The sequence below is a fragment of the Engraulis encrasicolus genome, chromosome 19, assembly GCF_034702125.1.
Source record: "Engraulis encrasicolus isolate BLACKSEA-1 chromosome 19, IST_EnEncr_1.0, whole genome shotgun sequence".
Taxonomy (NCBI): domain Eukaryota; kingdom Metazoa; phylum Chordata; class Actinopteri; order Clupeiformes; family Engraulidae; genus Engraulis; species Engraulis encrasicolus.
Window position 1 is genome coordinate 17,393,082 of NC_085875.1, and position 26,924 is coordinate 17,420,005.

The following is a 26,924-nucleotide window of genomic DNA, read 5'->3' on the forward strand; positions in this document are numbered from 1 at the left end:
CTCTTCTGTCCCTTCTGTAGGCGGAGGATTGGGTATCGGAGCGCATGCAGAAGATGCAGGAGGACACCAAGCTGGACATGAGCACCCTGCAGACCAAGATGAAGATGCTGCAGAAGCACCAGGTGTTTGAGGCCGAGATCCTCGCGCACAGTAAGATCATCGAGGCCGTCAAACAGGTGAGAGAGAGACGTGGGGAGGTTGTTGTTGCCCCATTTAGGCTACCTCTCTTAAAGGGATATGTCATCCCCAGGTCAAATTTAGGGTTTCCCCACAGTGCTGAAGTGAGTGGTTGAAAGTGTTGTCCTGGCACCCCAGCCATTGCCCGAATCTGTCAGCATTGACCATAGCTAGGTAGCTGCAGTCTACTATCGCCAAAGATTTTGGACAAAGTGGATGAATATACTGGATCCCCCCCCCCCAATTTACCAGTCACCCCTGAAATTTACCCGTCATTGGCAGGTGGTGCTTACTTCCATTCCTGACACACACTCACACACACACACACACACACACACACACACACACACACACACACACACACACACACACACACACACACACACACACACACACACACACACACACACACACACACACACACACACACACACAGTCTTTTGTGTGTGTGGACATGACCCAGTGGCCTGGCAGGCCTGTTCGGTAATTGGCTTCATTGTTTAGCCTGGAAGGTGGCCTGCTTGCGTAGTCCAAGAATAGAGGGTCTCAGGGGATCATACAAGATAATGGAAGCCATCCAGCATTACAGTAGGGTTTTAGCCCTACTGTACTGTAGCCGCTTACGCTAAGTGGGGTAGTTTGCGGACGGACGGCAGGCCATGCTGGGAAAAACGGATGTATGCTTCCCACCAGTGGAATTCCAGTCAGGGGACCTCTTCATGATTTTTTCCCCTGCTGTATGTGATATCGTGTGGTGTGAGAATTTTTTTCAGAACTGAGTTGTGTTACTCTGATTGTTACCTGTGGCCTCCTTTGTGAGGTGATACTGTATGCCACCTATGACACTTTAATATGCTTAAAAAAAAAATCTGTATTTTACAAAAACATGCTTCAGAGGTTAATCTCCTGTTTGCAATCGGGATATAAAAGGGGGCGGGGGCGAGGGGGTTGCAAATAAAGCTGTTCTGAGCGGTTTGACAGCAGAGCAATTGGGACGAGGGGTGAGAAAGACCGAAGTAATAGACTTGAGAAAGTCTGTAGACTGTAAATTTACTCCTCCTTTGACATAAACTGGTCGACTAGATTTCCTGTTTTATTTGGGCAAACTTTGTGTTTTGCTATTGCTTCATCAAGCTCACATAGTTCACCTTAATTAAACAAAATATGAAGCATATCTAGTCAACCAATGTACGGTGATTTATCCTGGTTTTTTTTCCTTGGCTACTTGTGACGGGATGTCACCAGAACCTGGACAGGGGCTTTGCATAGGGAGGGAGTCTGAGTTTTGAAAGGACAAAGAAGTTTATACATGATCATCTTCTGCACAATTTCAGATTATTGCATTTGCACCACTTTTTATTATCATTTTAGATCCTCCAAGGGGGTATTGTTCTGCCAGGGTTTGCATTCTTTTGTGCATTTACCTTTTTTTGGGTTTGCAAAAGCATTCACCAATGCCTATATGCATCCAAGTTGTCTTTGACTGACATTGGTGTTAAAGTGTGATTTTTAGGAGGTGCAGTGACTCATCCCACCTATTTCCTGGCATAATCTTGCCTTTTCTATCCTCATGAAAGGCATAAAATGCTCATAATATGTATGCATGTATTTTGAAAAGTGCTCTTTTGTACTGAATTCCTTCCACCAGGGCTGTAAATTAACACCAGCCAACCAGCCAAATGCTGGTGAAATTTTTATTTGGCTGCTAGCCACTTAGACACTTTAGTGAGTGTGTTTTTGGTTAGTACGATTAACATCTACTAGCCATTTTGGCTGATGTTGAAAAAAAATAATTTAGGGCCCTGTCTTCCACCAATTCCACTCTTCCATTCCCCTCTGTAGGATGGAAACAAGCTGATCGCCCTGCATCACCCCAAGTCCAAGGAGATCCGGGCCAGCATCACTGCCCTAACCAACCACTGGGGGGCGCTGAAGCAGGCGGTGGCGGCCAGGGGCAAGGTGCTGGAGGACAAGAGGGACTTCCTGGAGTTCCTGCAGAAGGTGGAGCAGGTGGAGATGTGGATCAGGCAGAAGGTGAGGAGGAGTGGGGGGTAGAAGTGTGTGTGTGTGTGTGTGTGTGTGTGTGTGTGTGTGTGTGTGTGTGTGTGTGTGTGTGTGTGTGTGCGTGCGTGCGTGCGTGCGTGCGTGCGTGCGTGTGTGCAGGGGTGTCATAAAGGGGGTAAAGTGTAGCTGAGTTACCAGGGCCTCATGTATAGGTGGGCCACACAGTGTCTGATTGAGGTAGATATATTGCGGGGTGGAGGTGTGTGTGTGGGCGGGGGGGCTGATTGTACATAGGGCCCACAATCTGCTGCTACGCCCTGTGAGCGTGTGTGCGCGCATGTGCGTGGGTGTGTGTGTGTGCGTGGGTGTGCATGCGTGTGTGTGCACGCGTGTGCGTGGGTGTATGTGTTTGTGTGTGTGTGTGTGTAGGTGTATGTGTGTCTGCAAATCATCAGTGTATGCATGACTGGGAAATGTCAAAGTCTTTGCCCAATATACTGTATGCATGACTGGGAAATGTGTAAGTATTTGCCCAATCTACTGTGAAGTGTTCTTATTGATGTGAAATCCACATGTTCATCTGCGACAGGAGGTGATGATAACGGTGGGAGATGTGGGCAAGGACTATGAGCATGGAGTTCAGCTGCTGAAGAAACTTAATGAGTTCAGAGGAACAGGGACTGGGGTGAGTGGCATGCATACATTTGGAGCTGAAGATTGTGCACATCCCAGGAAAAGGTGCAGGGCAAAGGTTTTTCTGGAATGATGTCTTGAATTCTGAAAACCCTACACACCAATCCAAAAATTCACACCCAACAGGCAAAATCCCTCACTTCTCCTGAAAATGAACACCTTGTCTCAAAACAAGGTATTCTCTTCTAAAAAGGCAATTTTGTTCTCAGAATACAAACACAGCATCATTTTAATTCACACTCATATGAACCATTTGAACACAAATGTGCATATGGTAAAACACTATACTCAGCATGACGCACAGTAGACATTATTTCGTTCGGTGTTCCACTTACTGAAGAGGGAATCTTCCTGTTGTGAAATACTGTTGTTTTTAGACTCGGAGCACACAGCTGTGTGACAAAAATATATATTTTACATATTTTTCTGACATTGAAAAAAGTTGCACTAATTTACTTTAAAATATTGGGTAACCACATGAAAGTGATCTCTTGTATTACATATTTTGGAGATCAAAAACTAAAAAAAATTGTTCTCACTGCATCCATCATGTTTTCATCAATATCACATACAATGTGTGTCCACATGCAATGTGTTGATTGCAGATTGTAAACAGATATGAAAGGAGCTTGCCAATGTGATGAGGAAGTACACATAGTATGACAACTGGTTTTAGTATTTTGAATGATAGTGTGTTCCATCAGAAAACCAGCGCTTTTCTTCATGAAAATTGTGTAAGGGACAGTGTGAAAATTGTGTAAGGGACAGTGTAACGATGACAGGAAGCGTGTGTGAGAGAGATGGGGAGGATCAGAAAATTACCTCGGCCTGGAATCGAGCCCGGTTCCCGGATGTACCAGTCAATGCCCGTTTGAGACACGGCCGGGCCCCAAGTGCATCTCTAAGGCAAATTCTGTCACTGTTTGTACAGAAGGTGCTTTGCTCCAAAAGTTAAAAGTTCAGGTCACTAGGCCTATGACAAGATTATGGTTTATATGTTACAAATGACTGATATTCTTTCAAAGGAGGCATTCAGCCTGAAACAATTTCGGGGTGCAGTTTCATGACATTCAATAGACTCAGTGTCAGAATATTGAGTAGACATTCAGTCCTGGTTCACAGCTGGTAGCCTATAGTTCCCCACAAGGTTCGATGGCTTCATTTTATTGTACAATAATACAATTATTCTCACCAATGGCAAGTGTGTCCTTTCTTCCAAACGATAAGTGTGCCTCTTCCCTTAATCATCTGTGATGGTGATATCTTTCATATGTCAAATATTCATTGCCCATGTTAAATGGCCTCACTGACCTTTTGCGTGCCATTGTGTGAGCGCCCCGCAGGAGGTGACGATGGATGACAGTCACATTAAGGAGATCAGTAGCCTGGCCACCCGCCTGGAGAGGCAGAACTGTGACGAGGTGGACACCGTGAAGAAGAGGAAGCAGCAGCTCAACGACCGGTACTACTACATAGACATATATGTAATACAGGCACACACACATGCAACGCGCACGCGCACGCGCACGCACACGCACACGCACACACACACACACACATTGCATGAGCTCAACAACCGGTACTACTACGTGGGCATACGTCACACACACACACACACACACACAAGAGCTCAAGGACCAGTACAACTGCATAGACAAATGTAACAGACACACACACGAACTGTAGACACATACACACACACACACACACACACACACACACACACACACACACACACACACACACACACACACACACACACAGGTTTGTCTTGTGGTACAGGAGCACTACATAGACATACGTACCACATACACACACACACACACACACACACACACACACACACACACACACACACACACACACACACACACACACACACACACACACACACACACACGCACACACACATTATGCACACACTCACTGTATCACTGCACTGTGTTTAAGGTGGAATAATTTCCATGGTGACCTGAGCAACTACAAGAAGAGACTGGAGGCCGCCCTGGAAGTGCACAAACTCATGAGGGAATTGGAGGAAGTGCGCGAAAGAGCCAATGAGAAAGTAAGTGTGTTTTGTGTATGTGTGGGTGCGTGTGTGTGTGTGCGTGTGTGCGTGTGCGGGCACGAGAGTGAGATTAGTTTGTGGCTGAATGGTGGTGTGTTTGCATACGTATGTGTGTCTACGTACAATATGTGTGTATGCATTCAGTTATTCATGAGATCAGTGATGCGTATTTTCGGGTTTGCCACTTTGAGCTGATTGAAGGAAATTCAAAAGGGTCGGCACCTGCGCATTGACTTTGACCCGTTTACTGTTTGGTGCACAAACTTTTCGGTCCGAAACGTCTGTAGTTCCAGTTTTATCCCGCTGGTTTCTTTTGTTACTTTTCGGCTACAATATAAAGTATGTAGTTTCTGACACCAGCCTTGTATGCGCCTCATTTTTCTGTTATTTTTTAGTATCATTTGGAAGTGATGCCATCTCTATTGATGCACTGCCTGCTATGCCCTTGATATGCCCCTTGTGTTGTGTTGGTCAGATTCTGCTGGTGCAGGATGGGGACTGTGGCCTGGATGTGGAGAGCGTGGAGGCTCTGATCCGACGACACGAGGAGACCGAGCGGGAGGTGGGGGTGATCCGCGAGAGAGGAGCGGTGAGTTTATATGGATAACACCGTATACAGTATGTATGTACAGATATGGACACACACACACACACTAGAGCGTGGCTCGGGCCGTTTTTTTCTGTCCGAGCCCGGCCCTCAGCCGACAGAAAAGTGATCAACCCCGACCCGAGCCCGAGACTAATTAAAATGTTTGTGTCCGAACCCGTCCGAAGCCCGAGACCACTGTAATAACAACAGAACCTGTGCGCAAGCAAGATTTTCTATGTGGCCTCCTTCATACTCAAAATAGCACGTGATAAATAGCCAGGATAGGCAACTAGGATGAGGCAATTTGCAGTAGCCTAATTTAGTTACGCACGCATAGTAAGTATAAACACACGCATACATGTGACAGCGCACCTTATGTTTCTTTCGGTTAGACCAGAGATGTTGGGTGCGGTGATCAAATGCATGGGAGGGGCGTGAGAGGATAAGAAAGGCGAAAACTAACGAATACGGTTTGGATGCAGTCAGCGCGGCTATGGACGCATTTGTTACGTTACTGTTAAGGCTCAGTTATGCTTCCTACTTGTGCCTACTTAGTGCAAATAAATCCCCGCGAGCCGGTGAAGATGCCGCTCCTTGTCGTTAAGAAGGATGGGCTATAAGTTCACCCCGAAGAACAGTAGCCTGTTCGGCCCTCCAAGAGAATGTCATTTCCCCTGATGTCCATGCGGTCAATATAAAATCAGGAAAGGTTGCACGCGCATAGTTACAACTGTAGGCTACAGTAAAAGTGACAAGAATTAAGAACCTACGTGAAGGACATGAAATGTCACAGCGGACAAAGTAGTAACAGGAAACCTCTTCGCCCCTACCTTAGGCAACTCCACGTAGCGTGTGCGTCTTCTTTAATCCATATTATGCTCCTTGCTACCCCTTGCTGGAAATGTAATCCTTGGCGAGCAATGCCGTGACAAACTTCGTCATTTTATGTTCAACATTTAAGACAGCACCGAAGGCATGCTAAAACATGGCCTACACTAGGCCTACAACAAAAGACCACGCGTTCACTGACAACTGTATTTGGCGCTTATTAAGAAAGCAAGTTGACTCGGCATTCCTGCTCGGCTGACTGGGAGTGAGCGTCCATGTTGCCACTGGTAACTGGCGCGTGCATACAGCCAATAATAATCACTCGCACGAGTAGCCTACCAACATTTTCATTTATGCATATTCAATTACTTATTTTTTTAATCATAAAACTGCCGTTTGCATGAACTGAAACGTTTCCTCTGATTGCTTACAATTTTCACAATGTCTGTTTGCTTCAAGCCCGAGCCCGACCCGAGTCCGACAGATATTCTATTTTTTTTGTCCGAGTCCGGCCCGGCCCGTCGGGTTCCGACCCGGCCCGTCGGGCTTCGGTCGGGTTGCCATGCTCTGACACACACACACACACACACACAAACACGTGTAAAGAACCGTTTCAATTTTAAAAGATCATGTTCATCAAGAACACAACCAGAATATTGAACAAATCTGCCCCAAATCAATTTTAAAAGAAATATATATTTTTGGCTTTTATTCATTTGTTAAATTGATGAGTGGTTGCAGCTCTACTGAGAAGACCAGGGGGTTTACAGTCAAGGTCATAGGTCATGTGTCTCATGTAGGAGTTGAAGCAAGAGACCAAGGGGCACCTGAAGAGCGAGTCAGACCTGACTGATAAACTGAAGCAGAAGCAGAAGGAGGTGTCCACCACACTGCAGAACCTGGACAAGGAGGTCAAACACAGGTACATACAGACTTACAGGATATCTGAAGGCCATACTAAAGACAAACAATATGTTCCTTTCAGGATGCGGCACACCATGATGAACTGTGCAGCCTCATAGCGTTTGGAGTTTGCGCACATCCAGGTGAAACGGTTGCTGGACTGAACGCGATCAAACAAAAGAAGAAAGATCTGCACACTGTTGCTGCTCCCAGTTTATTAAACACAACGTTTCGTACAAACGTCTTCGTCAGGTCCTGAAGAGAGCCAGACTGATCAAAACGTGTATAATAAACTGGGAGCAGCAACGATATGCAGACCTTTTCCTTCTCTTGTTTGGACGGTACAGCCTTGGCATACTTTGCCATAAAGCTTTAAAAGAGTGCCATGTATTCCTTCTAACTTGACACAGCTGATTTAATCAATAATCGTGACTACAGTATAAGACTGGCTGGTTCAGAGATATGTTGGGACAAATTTGATCTATTCTACTGTATTATCCTATTTGTTTGGTGTTTGGTGTGTTACAGAAAGGAGCGTCTACATGATGCCCATGAGCTGCAGCTCTTCAAGGCCAACTATCGCCTCCTGCTGGACGTGACGCTGAAGAACACCTCCGAGATGGACCAGAAGGGGCTGCCCAAGACCAAGGCGGAGGCCGAGAGCATGATCTCTGAGCACAACGACTGGAAGGTGACTGAAACTTGTTTTAAGCAACTTCAGTATAGGATACACTGTCTAGCTGGGTGCCTTTATATAGCAATTATTTTAATTCAGCAAATATATTTTACAAATCCCACCGGGATTAAACACTGCTACTATCGGAAGAAAACCATTACAGACTGTTCATGTCAACAAACGGCACCATGTAGGAAAGGCCTGCTCGCCTGAAATGATTTCGAGCACATTTCCATCCAATATTATCAACAGTTTATTTTCAGATGCTCAGTTTACACACATTTAAGCACATGTTCAGATCCCCCCTTGGAAAATACAGTATCTATTGGTGATAGTAGGCATGTCTCTTAACCATTTTTATCACGCTAATCTTTGCAGACGGAGATCGATGCCCGAGCTGATCGTATTGACTCGGTGCGGAGCTTTGGGCAGCGGCTGGTGAAGGCTGGCCACGGATCATCTGAGGAGATCAATGAAGCCCTGGACACCCTGGAGAAGGCCAAGAGAGGCCTCACCAACGTCTGGACCGACCGCAGATGCCTTCTGGAGCAAGCCCTTCAGTTACAGGTACTTACCCACACTTACAGCCATTTGTGCGGATGAGATAAATGTGTTTTCAAAGTAACATTTCATTAATTAATTGATTGATTGATTGATTGATGATTGAAATGGGCTGTATCAGTGTCATTTTTGTGAACAGGGCCATTCATTTGAGGGACTTGTAGGCCGACTTGCTAGGTCTTGATCAGGCCGTACCGCACCCCCAAGTAAATGAAACAGATGATTGTAATATAATGAAATAGACTGCATTTACGTAGAATATATCATATCCTCACATTCAGCAGAGTAATCAAAGAGATGTACTGAACCTGATGCCTTCATCCATTCCTACGTCGATAATGGAATGCTGCCACCCAAAGTGTCACCCTGCCCATTGGGAGCAGTGGGTTCCCGCGTCCTGAATAGTGCTGACTGTGTGTATTTAAAGAGGACTCATTTGGCTGCGGGGTGCTGTTAAATAAAGCTGCTCTGACCTTCTTCTCAGGTCTTCCTGGGCTACGTGGAGCAGAGTGAGAGCTGGCTCAGCAATAAGGAGGCCTTCCTAGCCAATGAGGACCTAGGGGTAAGCATGCCACACTGTTTTTTTTGTCACTGAGTCCACATTTGCATGCAAACTACTGTATTGAGGCTGACTCATGCTTGTTGACTGAATGTTTTTGAGTGTCCATGCATTTGCCATTTAGCCTAAATCCTGAAATTATAGGACTTAGCTTTGAGTGTAATCACATACAAATATCAACCCTGTAAATAAATAAAAACAGTCACGATATTTACCTACATCATTGGCATTACTGCTGCACTCGGTATGTTTGGATCTACATTTGCTACGTGTACATGATGTTTTTGAATCGGATCTAATAGATCGGATTTAAGTAGATCGGATTAAGAGTTATTTTGCGACGTGTATACATGGCAATTTCACTTAAATGCGATTAAACGTCTGGGGAAAATAAAGCATTGCGATTGGACTGAGGACGCACGTGCTGAGTGAGCCAAATAAGGCGTGGGGGCGTGGTCGCCAAACCTCCGGGGAACTACTGGGACACAAGCTAATGTTCAGCCCGAAAATGAATTCCCTCAGTGGACTCAAGGCTGGTAAAATCCCCTTTGGGTCTGGTTCTTTCAAATGCTAGTTAGCACCCTCCTATCTTAGAAAAACGAACTGGTGAAAGGGTGATGTGGAGTAACTTTGTTGTGCTTAATTACTTCGTGGGGCACTTTTACATCAATATATGGAAGCCACAACATTTATAGTCGCTTAGGGACTTTAAATTAAGCAAAACTTTCATGTGAAAATCAGCAGGAAGTGCCGCCATCTTTTTCTCACTGACAAAGACCACGGGCCATAGAGGTAGAAAATAACACTAGAGAGGACACAGCAATTTGCGACAGCACTGGGAAATGGCAGCGTGAGCTTCCCAACTTCCGTAGGTAGTGTAGGTACTTTCAGGCAATGCAAGTCAATGGAGAACACGCCCACCCCTGTCAAGAAATTAACTAAAACTGTGTAAATATGAAGTAACACTTTAATCAAAGACCAGATTTGAAATGTCAGGCTAAATATCTACTTAAATCATAGGAGTCGATAAAATACATTTAAAAATCAAATAATATATTTTATGAACATAGTTAGCAACACACTTCAACTATTGTCCTTGTATAGTGTGTTGATGGGCATTTTCACATGATTAAGCCATTTTTGACAGAGGTGAGCCTCGTTCTCCGTTAATTTCCATTTCTCTGATCTACCTCCAGATAATGGCCGCTACAGATTGCCGTAAAAAGGGGGGCGGGGTCCTCTCTAGTGTTATTTTCTACCTCTATGGCACGGGCTCTTGGCGCCATCGTGTGGTCAACGAGCATGCGTGGAACGACCGGATTTATTGTAATTCTGATTAAAAGGTTACATGACAGAGGAACGCGTTTAATCGGATTTAAAAGAGGAATAAACCACCCACTTTAATCGGACTTAAGTTTAAATCGGAATAAACTTAAATCCTGTTCGGTAAGTGTTTACATGATGTTTTTAAAGTGGAATTAAGTTTTAATGAGATTTAAAGTGAGTTAAATCGGATTTAAATGCCTCATGTAAACGTACCAACTGTGTGTTTTTGCTTCTTGCTGTACATTTCCATTGCTCAGGGCTCTCAGCTGGAGGTGGAGGAGTTGCAGCGTCAGCACGCCCTGCTGGAGCAGACCCTGGAGGCGGAGCAGGAGCAGGTGGAGGCCGTGCAGCGTCTCTCCAAGCAGCTGCAGCAGCAGCAGCACTACGACGCTGCCACCATCCGCACCAAGAGCGCCGCCCTGCAGCTCAGGTCAAATGGCCGTCTACAGCTACATTCTATTGCAGTGACTCTTAAACTGTGGCTGGTGATAGTAACCTAAGTGGGCATTGAAGTAATTTCCAAAAAATCTAAATAATATATTTGCTCTGTGTGCAAACATTACACAAGTCATTGTAACAAAACATGAACACGTCATTGTATTATAGTGTACATTTTAGGAAAAGCTACTGTATTGGATTTGCATTAGTGGGATGCAGTAAGCCTATTTGGGAAGTCTGCTGTCAGACAGCCTGAGCAGTGCCATAGGTGCAGGCTAGACAGTGTCATAGGTGCTAACCCGTGTGTCCACTCTTTACAGGAAGGAGAAGCTGCTGGAGAGCAGTAAAGCACGGCACCAAGCACTGGAGGAGTCTCTGCTGCTCCACAGGTTCCTGGGGGGCACCTATGAGGTATGATGGACTCGTGCTAGCACAGGTCGATTGGGAGTGCTGTGCACATACTGTCTGTTCCCACAGCTCTATCGTCTCTCCCTGATCACTATACATACAGTGCCCTCCATTATTATTGGCACCCCTGGTTGAGATGTGTTTTTTAGCTTCCAATTATTATTATTTTTCTCTAAATAATATGGGACCTTAATGGAAAAAAAAGAGAAAAATCCAACCTTCAATACAAGTGCATTTATTCAGTGGGGAAAAAATCCCACATAAAGAAATAATTATTTGACATCAAATAATGTGTGTCACAATTATTAGCACCCCTGTTGTTAATATTTTGTACAACCCCCTTTTGCCAACAAAACAGCACCTAATCTTCTCCTATAATGTTTCACAAGATGGGAAAAGACAGAAAGAGGGATCTTCAGCCATTCCTCTTTGCAGAATCTCTCTAAATCATCCAGAGACCTGGGTCCTCTCCTCTGTACTCTCCTCTTCAGCTCACCCCACAGGTTCTCAATGGGGTTGAGGTCTGGGGACTGAGATGGCCATGGGAGGAGCTTGATTTTGTGTCTGGTTAACCATTTCTGTGTAGATTTGGCCATATGTTTAGGGTCATTGTCTTGCTGAAAGACCCAGTGACGACCCATCTTCAGCTTTTTTGGCAGAGGGCAACAGATTTTGATTTAAAATGTCCTGGTATTTCAAAGCATTCATGATGCCATGCACCCTAACAAGCTTCCCAGGGCCTTTGGAAGCGAAACAGCCCCACAGCATCACTGACCCACCCCCATACTTCACAGTGGGTATGAGGTGCTTTTCAGCATGCGCATCTTTCGTGGCACGCCAGACCCACTTAGAGTGTTTGTTGCCAAAAAGCTCAATCTTGGTCTCATCTGACCAAAGCACACGGTCCCAGTTGAAGCCCCAATACCGCTGGGCGAACTCCAGACGTTTGCGTTTATGACTGTGAGTGAGGAAAGGTTTTCTCTCCGTGCATGCCTCCCAAACAGCTTGTTGGCGTGTAGACAGCGCCTGATGGTTGATTTGGAGACTTTGTGACCCCAGGATGCTACCATTTGTTGTAATTCTGTAACAGTGAGCTTTGGAGATATTTTGATTTCTCTTACCATCCTCCTCACTGTGCGTGGTGGCAAAATAAACTTGGGTCCTCGTCCAGGCTTGTTTACCACTGTTCCAGTTGTTTTGAACTTCTTAATTATTCCTCTCACAGTAGATATGGGCAGCTGCAGTTGAGTGGCAATCGTCTTGTAGCCTCTGCCTGACCTGTGAAGGTCGACGCACATCTGCCTCACTTGTATGCTGTGTTCCTTTGTCTTTCCCATGTTTAAGAGTGGATAAGAGAAATGGCCTCGGTGTCACGTCATAGTTATACCCCAGGGAAACAGGAAGTGATGAATTACTAATTAAATGTTCCTACATACTCTGGTAAACTTTGTAAACTACTGTAGAAATGACAGAAATGCTTCAATTATATTTATTTCCTGGGAATTGTTAAGGGTGCCAATAATTGTGGAACAGGTGATTTAATGAAAAATAATTATTTTTTAGTCAGGGATTTTTTTTATTTTCCTACAATTCATTTGAGTTGAAGGCTACATTTTCCTAAAATTTTCAGTGTGACAGTATTCTTCTGCAATAAACACTGAATTTATTTTAAGGCTTTTAACTCATCTTAACCAGGGGTGCCAATAATTATGGAGGGCACTGTAGGCTTCCAGTTGACAAACATTGGCGCTGTGAGGAGGCCAGGGGCAAGATGCTAAGCAGCCAACCATGTGACTGCATTTTTTGAGTGACATCAGTTTCCAACAATCAGAGTATGAATAGTGCATAGCCAGGGGTGTGCAACTAGGGATTGTTTACAAACGGGAATCCCATGTATTTAAGTCTTATCTCCGGAAAAGTAACAAACCTTGCGCTGGGGAGGTATGCCAAATAAGCCTGTCACGATATACGATAAGTCAATAAATCGGACGATAACTTTTTACAAGAACGATCACTTTTCTGGCCCCGATAAGTATGATAAGTTTAAATTTGCGTGATGTTTTGTTTTCCCTCTCTCCCTTTCTCTACCGTAGCCATAAGACTACTGATGGCGCGTTACAGGCCAACGCAGCGCAATGGCGCTTAAATGTTGGTGTAATTTTAAGTTTCAGTGCAGTTCTGGTTGGAAAAAAGTGCATTGATCTGGCTACTTGCGTCTTTGAAATAGAACGCTGGTGTTCCCGCGCGTCGCTTATAAGCCTCGACAAAGAATCAGCGCTAGAGACTAGGAGCGCAATATTCTTCCAGTCTCGGTCAGCGCATCTGCAACGTTCCTCAGAGAGGGGAATGAACAGCTCCAACACGGAGGCAAATGTTCATTTTGAAACATGCGCAGCAACCCAATATCCACGACGAAGACGTGTTTGTGCAAACATGAAATAGTGGTGCCGTCGCGACAAACTTGCTCCTGTTATTTTAAACCTCGCCGAGTTTCCACTATTATTTCAATGCGCCTCCTACCCCGACGTTCGTTGTCTGTTCTTTTTGTGATTTTCGCTATATTTCTTGTTTATTTAGACCTAACAATATGAGTAGGCAGTCCGCAAGCAAATCATGAAGATAAGATTTGTGGATTTAAATCTGTCAGGAGAATGTGAACGGTTGAGCGCGCTGCAGGGGAAACAGAGGCGTGGCGACTCATAACTCATAAGAATCAATGTATGGGCGTTCATAAAGGACTTTAAAGTGCGCAGAATTGCAACTTCTTCCAGTCGAGGGTATCAGAGAGAGAGAGAGAGAGAGAGAGAGAGAGAGAGAGAGAGAGAGAGAGAGAGAGAGAGAGAGAGAGAGAGAGAGCTGGAACTTGTGCATCTGTTCATGCTCTTTTGCTTTTTGCTGATGTTGAAATGCCTTCAACAGGGCTGATTTGGGTTTTGACTGACAATTAGCCAGTAACAACGTGCATTTGTTTGAAATAAGCTGTCTAAGTAATAGCCTAATTTGTGAATTAACAATACCCCACCAGTAGGTTATTTTACATCACACCATGGATAGGCCTATAAGCCATTCAGTGTGCTTGAGAAAGATAAATAACAGAAAATGTTAAAGAAAGACTATATAACTTACCTTAATAATAAATACAAAAAAAGCCTATTTAGAGTCTATTATGCTCCATGAGGATGTATTTAAAAACATATATATATCCCCCGCCGTGATGCTTTAAAAATGTGAAGGGGTGTAGTCACATTTTTATTGCATTTTTACGTCATTATATTGTTTGACACATTTCTTCTTGGAGCAGGCGTCAATCTTAATTATTTAAACCTCTGAGTCTGCTGGCCCAAATGTTACATTCAATGTTTCAAGAAGGAGGCCGCACCTTGCATAGCAGTGTTTTTTATTGCACATTATATTGTTTGAAAATGGCGAGAGAGACAATATTATCGATTATCGACAATATTTTCTTATCGTCCGGCAAAATTTGTTATCGTGACAGGCCTAATGCCATACCTGTTCCACTTGGGCGGTTCAAAATCCTGTAACGAAAGAATGCTGTAGCAATACAAGGTGTGCCCACAACAACCCATTTCCCTACCCTAGCCTGTCTTTTTTGTGAAAATGTTGAAATTAGAAAGATCCTGAGAGAATAAGACTGTGGGAACATACAGTATGTAGAGCTGTGGGACATTGGATTGATATCGGCTGGTCAGGTTAGCTTGTATTTTAAGACTGTTTGATTTACAAGTACAACAATGGATTCTCTTAACTTAAATGTTATGTTGATTATAGTACCATGTATTTGACTGATTACGGTAATCTGAATGCACTTAGCTGCTATACCTTTTATGCAAATTGTGTGTGATAAACTGAATGTGTGACTGGTGGCCGTGCTAAATTTGAAACCACCACTGTTAACTCTATACAGTGTTTCTCAACAGTACTGGCAATATTGAGTTCCTTTTTCCTTATGCTCCCAAAGAAGCCTGTTGTGTTATGGTTGCCTACCACACCTGTCCTCTGCCCCATAGCTGTGTACTTGGCTCAACGAGAAGAACGCCATTGCACTGGATGAGAACTGGAGGGACCTCATCAACCTGCAGGCCAAGCTGCTGAAACACCAGAGCTCTGAGGCTGAGATCCTGGCCAACCAGCGGCAGGTGGAGACCCTGACCCAGGTAGGCTTACATGGCCTCAGCAGGCTGGGGCAGAGGTGCAAAAACCTGGGTTCAGAAAGAAAAATCTGCCATGTTTTTTTTTTTTGCTCCAACCAATTAAATGAACCAGTTCCAGGAAGACAGATGCTGAGGCACTCAAGGTTGCAATTTTTTTTACTTTTTTATTTGGCTACAATGCCTACGTGTTTCGGCCCTTATGGCCTTCTTCAGGGCGTATCAAGAGCAGGTCACATGTATGCCACTTTTTAAAACAATCAGGTTGGTCACATGACACAAGTCACATGCACTCCAATTACCTGCTTGTGTAAATGAACCAGTTGATCCTAATATAAAGTTTTCCTGTTGACATGTGTAAAGCCTCAATTTTAGAAGTTGTACATGAATCGGAACACCCGAAGTTGAAAACAGTTTGTTAAATGCACATACTGTAATTCCCAATGAAAAATGCTGAAAAATATTCAACTTCCTGTCCCATCCTCCAAAATGCCAGTGAAGTCGTGTGATTGATGACTGATTAATAAGCTAATTGGTGAAATCACCTGCCAGGAGGGAAATGTAAGCAGGACTTTGTTTTACTCTTTCTGCACAGTTTTTCCTCCTCTGGGCTGGAGACAGCTGGGCAACCTGTGGTTGTTGAGAAGTAGACAATAAACACATACTCAGAAGCAATAAGCATTTTCTTTGTCGTCTTTGACTCAGACCAATAATTTGATAAGATCCTTCAGCTTAAATACAGGTGTTAGTGAAATTGTGCATTTTTCTGTTTGAGTATGCATTTCACAGCACAATTGCCTTTGTAACTGCTTGTCTCTAATGATATGTAAATGAAAGGCTTTGGTGCCAACACATCAATGGCATAATTATAAATGGTACTTTGCAAATCGCAGGATGGGCAGAAAATGCTTTCAGCAGGCCACCCAGCTGAGGAGAAGATCAAGCCCAGACTGAGGGACCTGGAGGAGAGCTGGAAACAGCTGCTGGACAACTGCAAAGTCAAGAAGACACGATTACAGCAGGCCTACCAGGTGAGCCCTTTGATTCCATTAACTTTTATTACAGTTGGCTTTAGTATGGACATCTGTGTCTGTTGTGACCTAGTCTCAGAACATTGAACAGTGATGATACATATGATAAGCGATACCAAAACGGATTCACAAAATACCTACTTGTGTGTCGAGGTTCTTAAGCAATGCAGTTTCACTGCACCTCCACTTCCATGATGAAATGAAAATGGAAAATAAGTAAATGGGGAAATGGCACTGTTGAAGTGCCTTGCTAATCAGCTAAAGCTGGCCGATTTAATCCTGACCCCTTGCTCAGGTCCATCCGTTACGCCCTTCCTCCCGTTATGCTCACTCTTCCTCCCCTTTTAGTTCCATCCTTCATCCCTCTCTTGATTTTTATCCCCTTTTCTTCCACTTTTCACCTCCTCCACCGCACTGTTCACTTTTCAAGTTCTGCTGTCTTTCCAGTGGCCTCTGCCCTCTTGTTTCGGTGTCACCCCCGCCTCTGTGGAGAAAACAATAAAGCTTCCCTGCCATTAACCAGCCCAAAGCAACTTTTGGGGTGCATTCCCCCATTCACTTCAATTGTAGAAATATACTTCAAATGACATTCTCTCATTTGCAAGATATTGAATGAAAAAATCATTGAGCCTGTTTATATGCACATCAATACATCGTTTATGATCAGGTTTTTGGAGTAACTGGTTTATTCAAGTGCTCATGTAAACTGAATAAACTGTTTATAGTAATCGATTTATTGCAGTTATCGGATTATGAGAAATGTTGTAATGTAAACGAGCACAATGATATCGTTGAGCGTCACGTCACAGACAAAGAATGACTCCAACCCTTCACCCACTGACCAATGAGCTGCTCTCAACCACCATCACTCTTCACTTTATCCTTGTATGTCATCTTGAGTTCAACTTCTTGAGTTAGTTCGATTGACTGAGGCAGTACTTTTCACTCTGCAGTTACAGAATAAAGGCAGTGTGCCGTAAATATTAACTTTAAACGGACGTAACAACACAGAACACAGAGATGAATCTTGTACTCCATTACGAGCGTGCCATTCCCCAACCATCACCCTTCACCCCTTGATCTTGCTTGACCCTTCACCCCTCTACAGGCTCTGCAATTCCAGCGCTCGGTGGACGACTTGGACGAGTGGCTGGGCACCGTGGAGAAGGAGGTGTCGAGTAAGGACTGCGGTGTGGACCTGTCGTCGGTGGGCCGGCTGATGAAGGCCCTGCAGGACCTGGAGGAGGTGGTGGATGGCCACCGCGAGCGCTTCAAGACCCTGGTCAACACCGCCAAGAACCTCTGCAACCAGGGCAACTTCATGGCCAAGGAGATCCAGAAGAGGGTGGCGAAAACGATCAACAGGTAGCGATTGCAGTAGAGGTTCTCCATTTTTACTATCATGAGTATATAATATACAAGAATGCTGACATGTATAGGCAGAGACGAATGTTGTATGCACAAGCTAACATGTTAGTAAGAAAATTTCATTACTGTCCTGATGATGTGAAAGTAAGCTTGTTTCGTGCCTACTGTAGTCCTATGTATGCAGCTCCATTATGGATCAACTATAAAAAAGAGACAATGCGTAAACTCCAAGTAGCATATAATGACTGCCTGAGGATATTGCTGAAAAAGCCCAGGAGTTGTAAACTATTTTGTGACTCAGGACTATATACTTTACAGGCTCTCTTGAGAAACCTAATGTTTAAGTTCATGTGCCGTTTGGATAAGTCTGAAAACTGCATTATAATGATGCTCACAAGTGCCAGATATAGCTCTGTCCGATACCAATCATATATGTGGAAACATTGGTATGGCTGCCTTTTAAGACCGTCATGACATAGTTTGTATATGCTTTGGCATCATTGCTGTTTTTTTTTTTTAATTATTATTATTTCTTCTTTTTCCTGCACATTCTATTTCTATGTATATGTTGTGTGTCTGCCTATTGGACCATGAGCCTGTGATAAAGTTTATGTATATCATGTTTTGGTTAAAATTTAATATTTTAAGTCATTGGCTGCTCAGCAAAGGGGCCACAACAGGAACCGGGAGGAAATCTACAAGGGCCTTGGCCCACTCTGTCTAGAATCGCCCTTGAGTGGTTGATGGTTCTATGTATGAAAATGACTAATTTAAAGGTGTAGAGACTTACTTATTTTCTGTCTTCATTTCGTCGCCAATCTACTGTATATACTTTTTTTGAGTTTTTGAGGTTATTAAGTGTAAAGACCATGTCTTTCTCAGGTACAACAACCTGGCTGATCCATTGCTACTGCGAAAAGAGACCCTGGAGTCATGGCAGCTGCTGTTCCAGTTCAACCGTAACATCGAGGAGGAGCTGGCCTGGATAGAGGAGAAGCTGCCAATAGTCCTGCTCAAAGACCTGGGCACGTCAGTGCAGAGCACACAGTCCCTGATGCAGAAGCACCAGGTGAGTCACAACATGCAATTGGCTGAGACAAAGCATAAAGTATTGTCTAGATTTGGTTCTCAACCGGTTTTTTATTTTTCTTTATTTTTTTGCTGAATCCACTTTTTATTGACTGTAGTGTGATATCATAAGGAACCAAATGACCCCTCCCTTTGTTGATTATGACAATTGGTAATTTGTCTATACATATTCAGGCGGTAATGCAGGAAGTCACCAGTCGCACCCCATTGGTGAAAACCACGAAGGAGGCGGGGCAGAACCTGGTGCGTGGGCAGCACTTTGCCTCCCAGGAGATCAGCGAGAAGCTGAACGATCTGAGGACCGGCTTCAAGACCCTGACGAGAGAGTCGGAGAGCAAGGACCAACTGCTTCAGGAGGCCCTTAAAATCCAGACATTCCTCTCTCAGGTATGCCACTTCCTCTCACTGCAACTCATGACAAACCACAGATCTCGATTACGTGGGTCACTGCCAGCCACATGCTCAGAATGATGGGCTTGTGTCAGACAGTGTTGTTGTTAGTGGAGATATCTCAATCTAGTGATTAGTTTTAAAATGTTCAATCTGAATGGTGATTTTCCACTCTGAAGAAAAAGGAAAGATGACCCTGCCTTGGCCAAAAGGTAGGGCACTCGTCTACCACGCGGCTGACCCGGGTTCGATTCCTTTGCCGGCCCTTCCCCGTCTCTCTCTTCCCACTCGCTTCCTGTCACCATCTTCACTGTCCTGTCATAAATAAAGTAAAAAAGACAAAAACAAAGTAAAGAAAAGATGGGTCCATTCATATAGCCATGTAAAATGTATTACTTGTGCTTCCCTACACAACGAGTCATCTTGATTTTGGTCAGAGCCTGTGTTATGTTGCTTAATCTGAAAGGTTGGGAACTCAACAGCGCACAGCAGTCCATGTGGGGAACACAAGCAAATGTTTCAGACATGTCCTGTGTGTGTGTGTGTGTGTGTGTGTGTGTGTGTGTGTGTGTGTGTGTGTGTGTGTGTGTGTGTGTGTGTGTGTGTGTGTGTGTGTGTGTGTGTGTGTGTGTGTGTGTGTCTTCTTTGGGGAACAAGCAAACATTTCAGACGTGGCCTGTCTGTGTATATGTCCACTTTGGTTTGGCCAGGTGTCGGAGCTGGAGCAGTATCTGAGTGAGCAGAGACCTGGTCTGGAGTCGAGGGACTTTGGGAAGAGCGAGGAGGCCACGGAGGCCCTGCTGAAGAGGCTGGAGGCAGTGGACCTGGAGCTGGAGAACAACCAGACCAAGCTCACCTCACTGCAGAAGACGGCAGAGCCCATGGAGCACAGTGGCCATCCTCAGTGGTAAATACTGTATGCACTCTTTAACAAATGAAATGGGGCCCTGCCGTGGCCAAACGGTAGGGCACTTGTCTACCATGCGGCTGACCCGGGTTCGATTCCCAGCCGCGTCCTTTGCCGGCCCTTCCCCGTCTCTCTCTCCCCACTCGCTTCCTCACCACCTTCACTGTCTTATCATAAATAAAGTCAAACAGACCAAAATAAATAAATAAACAAATGAAATGGAATCTGCTCTAAGATCATCTGGCATTGGGCTCAGACTCTGGCATTGCAAATTTTAGCTCAACCTTAGCATATACTGTGTATATACTGGGTCCAGCTAGATTCAATGATAATTGTTAGCTTGTAACTAGAAGTAGAATCACCAGAGTAAGAGAGAACAGAAGATAAGTAAAACTCAATTATTTAACTAAAAGGAAGGTGTAAAATCTGATTCTTTCCAGAAATGGGACAGTATGGCTTTAAAATAGGTGTTTGACTGTATGTGTGTGTTAAGGTGTACATGTCTTCTATCTTCTTATTTATTATTTTATTTTCTTTAGGTATTGTATTTCTATATATTTCTAACTTTTTTTATTTACTCATACTATGTATTGTTGATTGATGGAGACTGGGACTGCTAACTTAATTGCCCACTGATGGGATTACCGGTAATAACGTTTTCTGAATCTGAAATATCTACGATATGTCCCACATTTTCTTTTCCTGTAGCCACTTGGTGAGGAAGAGTATGGAGGAGGCAGTGGACCACTTTCAGGCTCTGCAGCAGCTGCTTGTGGAGCGCCGCAAGGGTCTGCAGGACCAGATGCAGCTGTATGCCTTCGAGAGGGAGGCCCGGGAGCTGCAGGAGTGGCTGCGCGCGCAGATAGCCCAGGCTGAGTCGCAGGACTACGGACAGGATCTGGAGGACGTGGAGGTGCTCTTTTTAATGTAGCTCTCTTTCGTCACCTGCATTGCTCCCTCTCGCTCAATCACTCTCAGGATGTAGAGGTGCATTTTCAGATGATGGGCATGCTGTTTGTCTTTCTTTCTCTGTTTGTCTCTCGTCTCGTTCCCTTCCTTTCTGTATGCCTCTCTCTCTCTCTCTCTCTCTCTCTCTCTCTCTCGCTCTCTCTCTCTCTCCTTTCTCCTTTCTCCTCGTCATTTTGAATTTCCAGACATGGCAAAACTATTCTACTTTGGTCATACTAGTAAATATTAGTTTATCATTTAGCAAATATTCATGAAAAGGGCAGCACAGGTTCAATGAGCAGCATAGTTGCAATACCTACTCTGGCCACCATCCTGCACAGTGCACCTTTTAAAGTTTAATGTGCATAAAATAAGTACGAACTTTATGAGAAATCAATCAGACAGACAGAAAATTGGACACATTCTTTTTTTTGTGCTCAGCTCACTGAGCCACAGCGCCCCCCAATGACACACTCTTTTCTTCCTGGCGCTCCACAGGTGCTCCAGAAGAAGTTTGAGGCCTTCTCGGAGGAGGTGGGCTCCCTGGGGCAGAACAAGCAGGCCAGCCTGCAGCAGCTAGGGCAGCAGGTCAGCTCCAGCCCAGCGCGGCTCAGGGAGGAGACTGTGCAGCAGCTCTACGATCAGCTCAACCAGGCCCTGGACAAACGAGCTAAGGTGAGTGGGTGTATGGGTAGTTTGAGGGTTCAATATGGACTTGCAACCAGGTATTTATATGTATGAATGTATGACAGATGACTAGGGGTTGGATAATGGGTTGGAACACACACTTTTTTGTACCTGCCCTGGACAAATGAGCAATGATGTGTGGGTGTGTCTAGTGTTGGGGTGGCGGTCAGTATGGATTACATTTATTTTGAGATTAATTGCATAGCATTGTAGTATTACGTAAAATCTCTGTTGCACTTTTTCTTATTTCTCCCTGTATAAACAAAATGGAACGCTGACACCACCACACTGAACTGTATGTTTATCAATATGCAGAGACTTGTTTTTCTATCTGCTCGTTGAAATCAGTTATATATTGACATCTTTTCTTAATCTTTTGGGACGTACGTGTAAAGTGTACCCAGGTGTTTTTATGTTCTATGTGTATGTACTACTAAGTAGCATATGATATGTTTGCACATGTATGGCAATTGCTTTGTCAGCAGTGAAGAGATCACTGAAATCATGAGATGTGTGTCTCCTCTGCCAGAATCTGCACGCAGCCCGTGAGGTCCACCAGTTTGACAGCGACGTGGACGAGCTGAAGAGCTGGATGAGTGAGAAGGAGGCGGGCCTGGACTCTGAGGAGCAGAACCAGAACCACGACCTGCTCAGTGTCCAGGCACTGATCCGCCAACACGAGGGCTTGGAGGTATGGATGCCAACATGATACTAGATATACTATAAGTCAAGTCAAGTCAAGTTTCTTGTTATGAACATATCATACCAGGAAATTGAAATTACGTTTCTCTCTCTATACCATGAAAGGACATAGACATACACAGGACTGACATTTACAAACTGACGTCAAAGTATCAACCACCAGCTGCCACTGAAGTGCCCTGAGCTTGGTTGTGTTCCACACACTGCCTGCCTGCTCCTGCGTGCCATCTTGCTCACATAATGTGTGATTCATGCTACACAGACAAATAGTAATACTTAATTATTAAATAATAATTTTATACTAACTTTCTAAAATATTGTTTCTGCATAAAGGTTTAGGGTTCCATGAAATTGTAGCGAGAGAAAGGTACAGAAGGCTGCTAAGTCTCCTTTTGACCTGTGATGTGACGGAAGATAAAAACTACTTAGTATTGTTTTAAAAACTGTTGAATTTTGCTTGACTTTCCATTAGTGGGCTGCCATACTCTTGTATACTGGTTTGGTTGCCATCACACTATTAAAGCAATCCCCTTCACTTTCCTTTTTTTCCATTTATATTTTTCACAGACAGCAGTAAATATTTAACACCTGCATCACTGCAAATACGATAGTCCCATATCAAGTCGGCTCTCTGTTATCCCTTTCCCTTTCCTGCCATTACCCCTGTTTTTACCCACAGCGTGACCTGCTGGCGATCGAGGAGGAGGTGCGCAAGCGGCAGGAGGAGGGGGCGGACATGGGCCGGCGGCTGCCGCATGTGGGGGAGAGCCTGGGTGAGCGTCTGCAGGAGGTGGGCCAGGCCTGGGAGACCCTGCAGGCCAAGGCGGCCCAGCGGCGCCACCGGCTCCGGGAGGCCGAGGACGTCCAGAGATACCTGGCCGACTGGAGGCAACTGGCGTACGTTTTGTGTTGTTCTCCACTTTGACACTTTTTCACTCTCTGTTGAAGTGAAGGGTTGTGTGTGTGTGTGTGTGTGTGTCTGTCTGTCTGTCTGTCTGTCTCTTTGTATGTTAAAAACCAAAAATAGTTTGTGTGTGTGTAGTGAGGTGAAGGTAACACGCAGTGTATTGATCTATATTGCAAATCAGGGAACATTTTAGACATTCATTATCTCATGAAACCACACTCAGCAATCTTGCTCAAGCAACCCACACCACCGTCTCCTCTCTCACGTGCCTCCACCACTCCGGATATTATCTTGTTTACGATCGTAATTATAGAAAAGACTGCTTTTGTCTGGGTGTTTCATGAAATATGGCTCGGTTTCATGCCATCTCCTTTTGATATACCACTGTAATTTCCTATATGTCAGGGACGGTCTAACTGTGACACAACAAAACAGAAATGACACAGTAGAACTGAAGCGTGACTAGGCACTACAATCATATCCATTGTTTCTTATGCTAATGTCTTTCTCCATTTGGAAATGCCACGTTAAATAGTCGTCAATCTTTTTTCAAATACCATCGGCTCTCTTCACAGCACGAGGCTGTCTGTGCTGCTGTTGACTAATTGGGTGATGTGGTTAGGGAATGGGAATTTGCAAACCGCAGAATGGTAGTGGACTGCATGTTTCTCTCAACTGGTTGGCTGGAATGGCTGTCCTACCATGTAATATGTCAACTGAGCGTGAAAACGACGTCACACATTTTAGGGGGAGGCTGTCAGGGGGCTATGGGCCTGTCTTGCGATGATGTGGTCTACTAGCTTTTACATTACGTTACATTACACTTTTGCATTGCCTGATGCTTTTGTCCAAAGTGACTTACCGTTGTTAGTTACAGGGTATGGATTACAGTCCCTGGAGTGATGTGAGGTTATAGGACATCTTGCTCAAGAGCACCTCAGTCGTAGATGATATGGGATTCAAACTTTAGAATCTCAAGAAGATCAACTCCCTGACTATTTCTGTACTAGTTTCATTACTGATTTTAGTGTGTACCTTTAGCATTCATGGGCATGCTTTGTATTGGTTGAAAAGAGATTGGTAGAGAAGAGATAGAAAAGGTCACGTGCAGGCGGTTGGGATAGGGAGGTTGCAATGTCCCTGTCTCTTTGTCTGTCTGTCTGTCTGTCTGTCTGTCTGTTTGTCCATTCGTCCATTGTCCATTCGTCCACTTTTAATGTATTTCATGTTTCTCACCTGCCCAGGGACGATGGAAATTAGCTTTTAAGCTATTATCTGGTGCATGTCATCTCTTTACTTTGTAATGAATGTACTTTGCACATGGTTCCTGACTAAATAAACCATATAAACTTGCAGTGTGTTTCAGTCGTCAGCAGGGAGCACTAGACACATTGCAATTAATATAAACATGCAGCATCACAGGCATCTGGCATTGGCCAGGGGGCCAGGTTGCCATCGCTGATGGCTCTTTTTTTTTACACTTCATTTTTACAGGACGTGGATGAGAGAGACCCTGTCCCTGGTGAGAGGGGAGGGGGCGGGCAACGAGCGAGCGGGTGACCCCGAGCAGCTACTCAAGAGGCACGAGGAGTACCGCACGCAGATTGACAGGCAGCTGGACCAATCGCAGGCCGTGAAAAATGCGGGCCGAAACCTCGCACAACAGGGGACGTTCATGTGCCATGAGGCAAGTGTATGTGTGTGAAGGAGCAGAGCCTTTAGTTTTGCGTGTGTCTGTATACCGTATATTTGTTCATCATTGCATTTTTTTTTAGTTCTGGTTATATATAAGCTGTCCCTTAGCATGCACTGATGCTTGTGTGAAAATGATCATCATTCATTGGAAGTGGGTAGACAGATGGGGAAGGTTCGGGTAATGACCTCTGTTAGGTAGTTAATAGCCCTACCCCAAGATAAACCCCTAACACTGACTGTGTGCAGCAAGAAACGTGGTACAGTTGTGCTCATATGTTTACATACCCCAGCAGAATGCAGAATAAACGCTTTCTTCGCGATTTCTCACAAAATATGAAGGATTACACAAAACCTTTTTTTTTCACTCATTGCTAGTGACTAGCTTAAGATATTTATTAGCAATATTCTGTGTTTACTCTTTCAAAAGCATGATCACAACCCAAACTACCCAAATGACCCTGTTCAAAAGTTTACATACCCTAGTTTCTAATGCTGAATATGACCCTGTTTAACATCAGGGACCGCTCTAAATTGTTTGTGGTAGTTGTGGATAAGGCTCTTAATGTTCTCAGATGACAAAACAGCACATTCTTCCTGGCAGAATGGTTGTTTCCTATAATATTTTTGGGTGTCTTGCTGGAACCTCACATTTGAGGTTTCCCCTGAATGGCTCAATGATGTTGAGATCAGGAGAGTGAGACGGTCGCTCAAAAACTTCATTTTATTCTTTCTGAAGCTAGTGACGGGTTGATTTGGCTTTCTGTGTTGAAATATTGTCATGTTGGCATGTCCAAACAATGGACCATGTGCACTTTCAAGGCTGATGTGTGTCAAGTTTCCTCCAGTATTTTTCACAGGGCAATGTATTCATCATTCTGCGAGTATGGATCAAAAGTATAATGCATTTGTAACTCAAATGTCCCCATGAAATCAGTGGTCCATGACCATGTTTCACAGAAGGGTATGGTGTAACTTTCATCATAGGCTCCATTGACTGTTCTCCAAATGGTACTGTTAATAGTGGCCTAAAAAAGTTCCATATTGATCTCATTTTTCCAAATGACTTTGTCACAGGCATTTGCTTCTCACTGTGTTATTTGGTGTATCATATGCAAAATAACATGTTTGCATTTTTGTAGTAATGGCTTTCTCTTGGCAACCCCCAACAGCCCATCTTTCCACAAGTGCCTCTTTCCTGTACAGTTTAAAACATTTTTTCATGTTGTCCTATTTTTCACCTGAAGTTATTTTTTTGTTGTCCTATACCTCCTGAACAATTTCCCTTGCAATGATCATTGCAATGCAATGATTCCCTTGCCCATTGGCTTGATTCCAACCAAACTCCTCATATTGCATTTATGAATTGAAATTCCAACGGTGCCAACATGACAATATTTCGACACAGAAAGCCAAATCAACCCGTCATTAGCTTCAGAAAGAATAAAATGAAGGTTTTTGAGCGACCATCTCACTCTCCTGATCTCAACATCATTGAGCCATTCAGGGGAAACCTCAAATGTGAGGTTCCAGCAAGACACCCAAAAATATTATAGGAAACAACCATTCTGCAGGAAGAATGTGCTGTTTTGTCATCTGAGAACATTAAGAGCCTTATCCACAACTACCACAAACAATTTAGAGCGGTCCCTGATGTTAAACAGGGCCATATTCAGCATTAGAAACTAGGGTATGTAAACTTTTGAACAGGGTCATTTGGGTAGTTTGGGTTGTGATCATGCTTTTGAAAGAGTAAACACAGAATATTGCTAATAAATATCTTAAGCTAGTCACTAGCAATGAG

General features: G+C 44.2%; 1 protein-coding gene across 1 annotated transcript in view; it reads left to right on the forward strand.

The window, feature by feature from the left end:
• Positions 1–26,924, forward strand: part of sptbn5 (spectrin, beta, non-erythrocytic 5) — a 111,355-nt gene that overhangs the window by 70,398 nt on the left and 14,033 nt on the right. Inside the window, exons 38-60 of the mRNA XM_063184122.1 lie at positions 21–176; positions 2,020–2,211; positions 2,771–2,866; positions 4,218–4,336; positions 4,825–4,939; positions 5,418–5,531; positions 7,160–7,281; positions 7,791–7,953; positions 8,317–8,505; positions 8,984–9,061; positions 10,642–10,814; positions 11,143–11,233; positions 15,259–15,405; positions 16,293–16,430; positions 17,539–17,795; positions 18,681–18,867; positions 19,062–19,274; positions 19,988–20,184; positions 20,893–21,097; positions 21,631–21,807; positions 22,349–22,510; positions 23,201–23,418; positions 24,923–25,115. Coding sequence (XP_063040192.1) covers positions 21–176; positions 2,020–2,211; positions 2,771–2,866; positions 4,218–4,336; positions 4,825–4,939; positions 5,418–5,531; positions 7,160–7,281; positions 7,791–7,953; positions 8,317–8,505; positions 8,984–9,061; positions 10,642–10,814; positions 11,143–11,233; positions 15,259–15,405; positions 16,293–16,430; positions 17,539–17,795; positions 18,681–18,867; positions 19,062–19,274; positions 19,988–20,184; positions 20,893–21,097; positions 21,631–21,807; positions 22,349–22,510; positions 23,201–23,418; positions 24,923–25,115 — 3,702 coding nt within the window. The remainder of the gene's footprint in view (positions 1–20; positions 177–2,019; positions 2,212–2,770; positions 2,867–4,217; positions 4,337–4,824; positions 4,940–5,417; positions 5,532–7,159; positions 7,282–7,790; positions 7,954–8,316; positions 8,506–8,983; positions 9,062–10,641; positions 10,815–11,142; positions 11,234–15,258; positions 15,406–16,292; positions 16,431–17,538; positions 17,796–18,680; positions 18,868–19,061; positions 19,275–19,987; positions 20,185–20,892; positions 21,098–21,630; positions 21,808–22,348; positions 22,511–23,200; positions 23,419–24,922; positions 25,116–26,924) is intronic.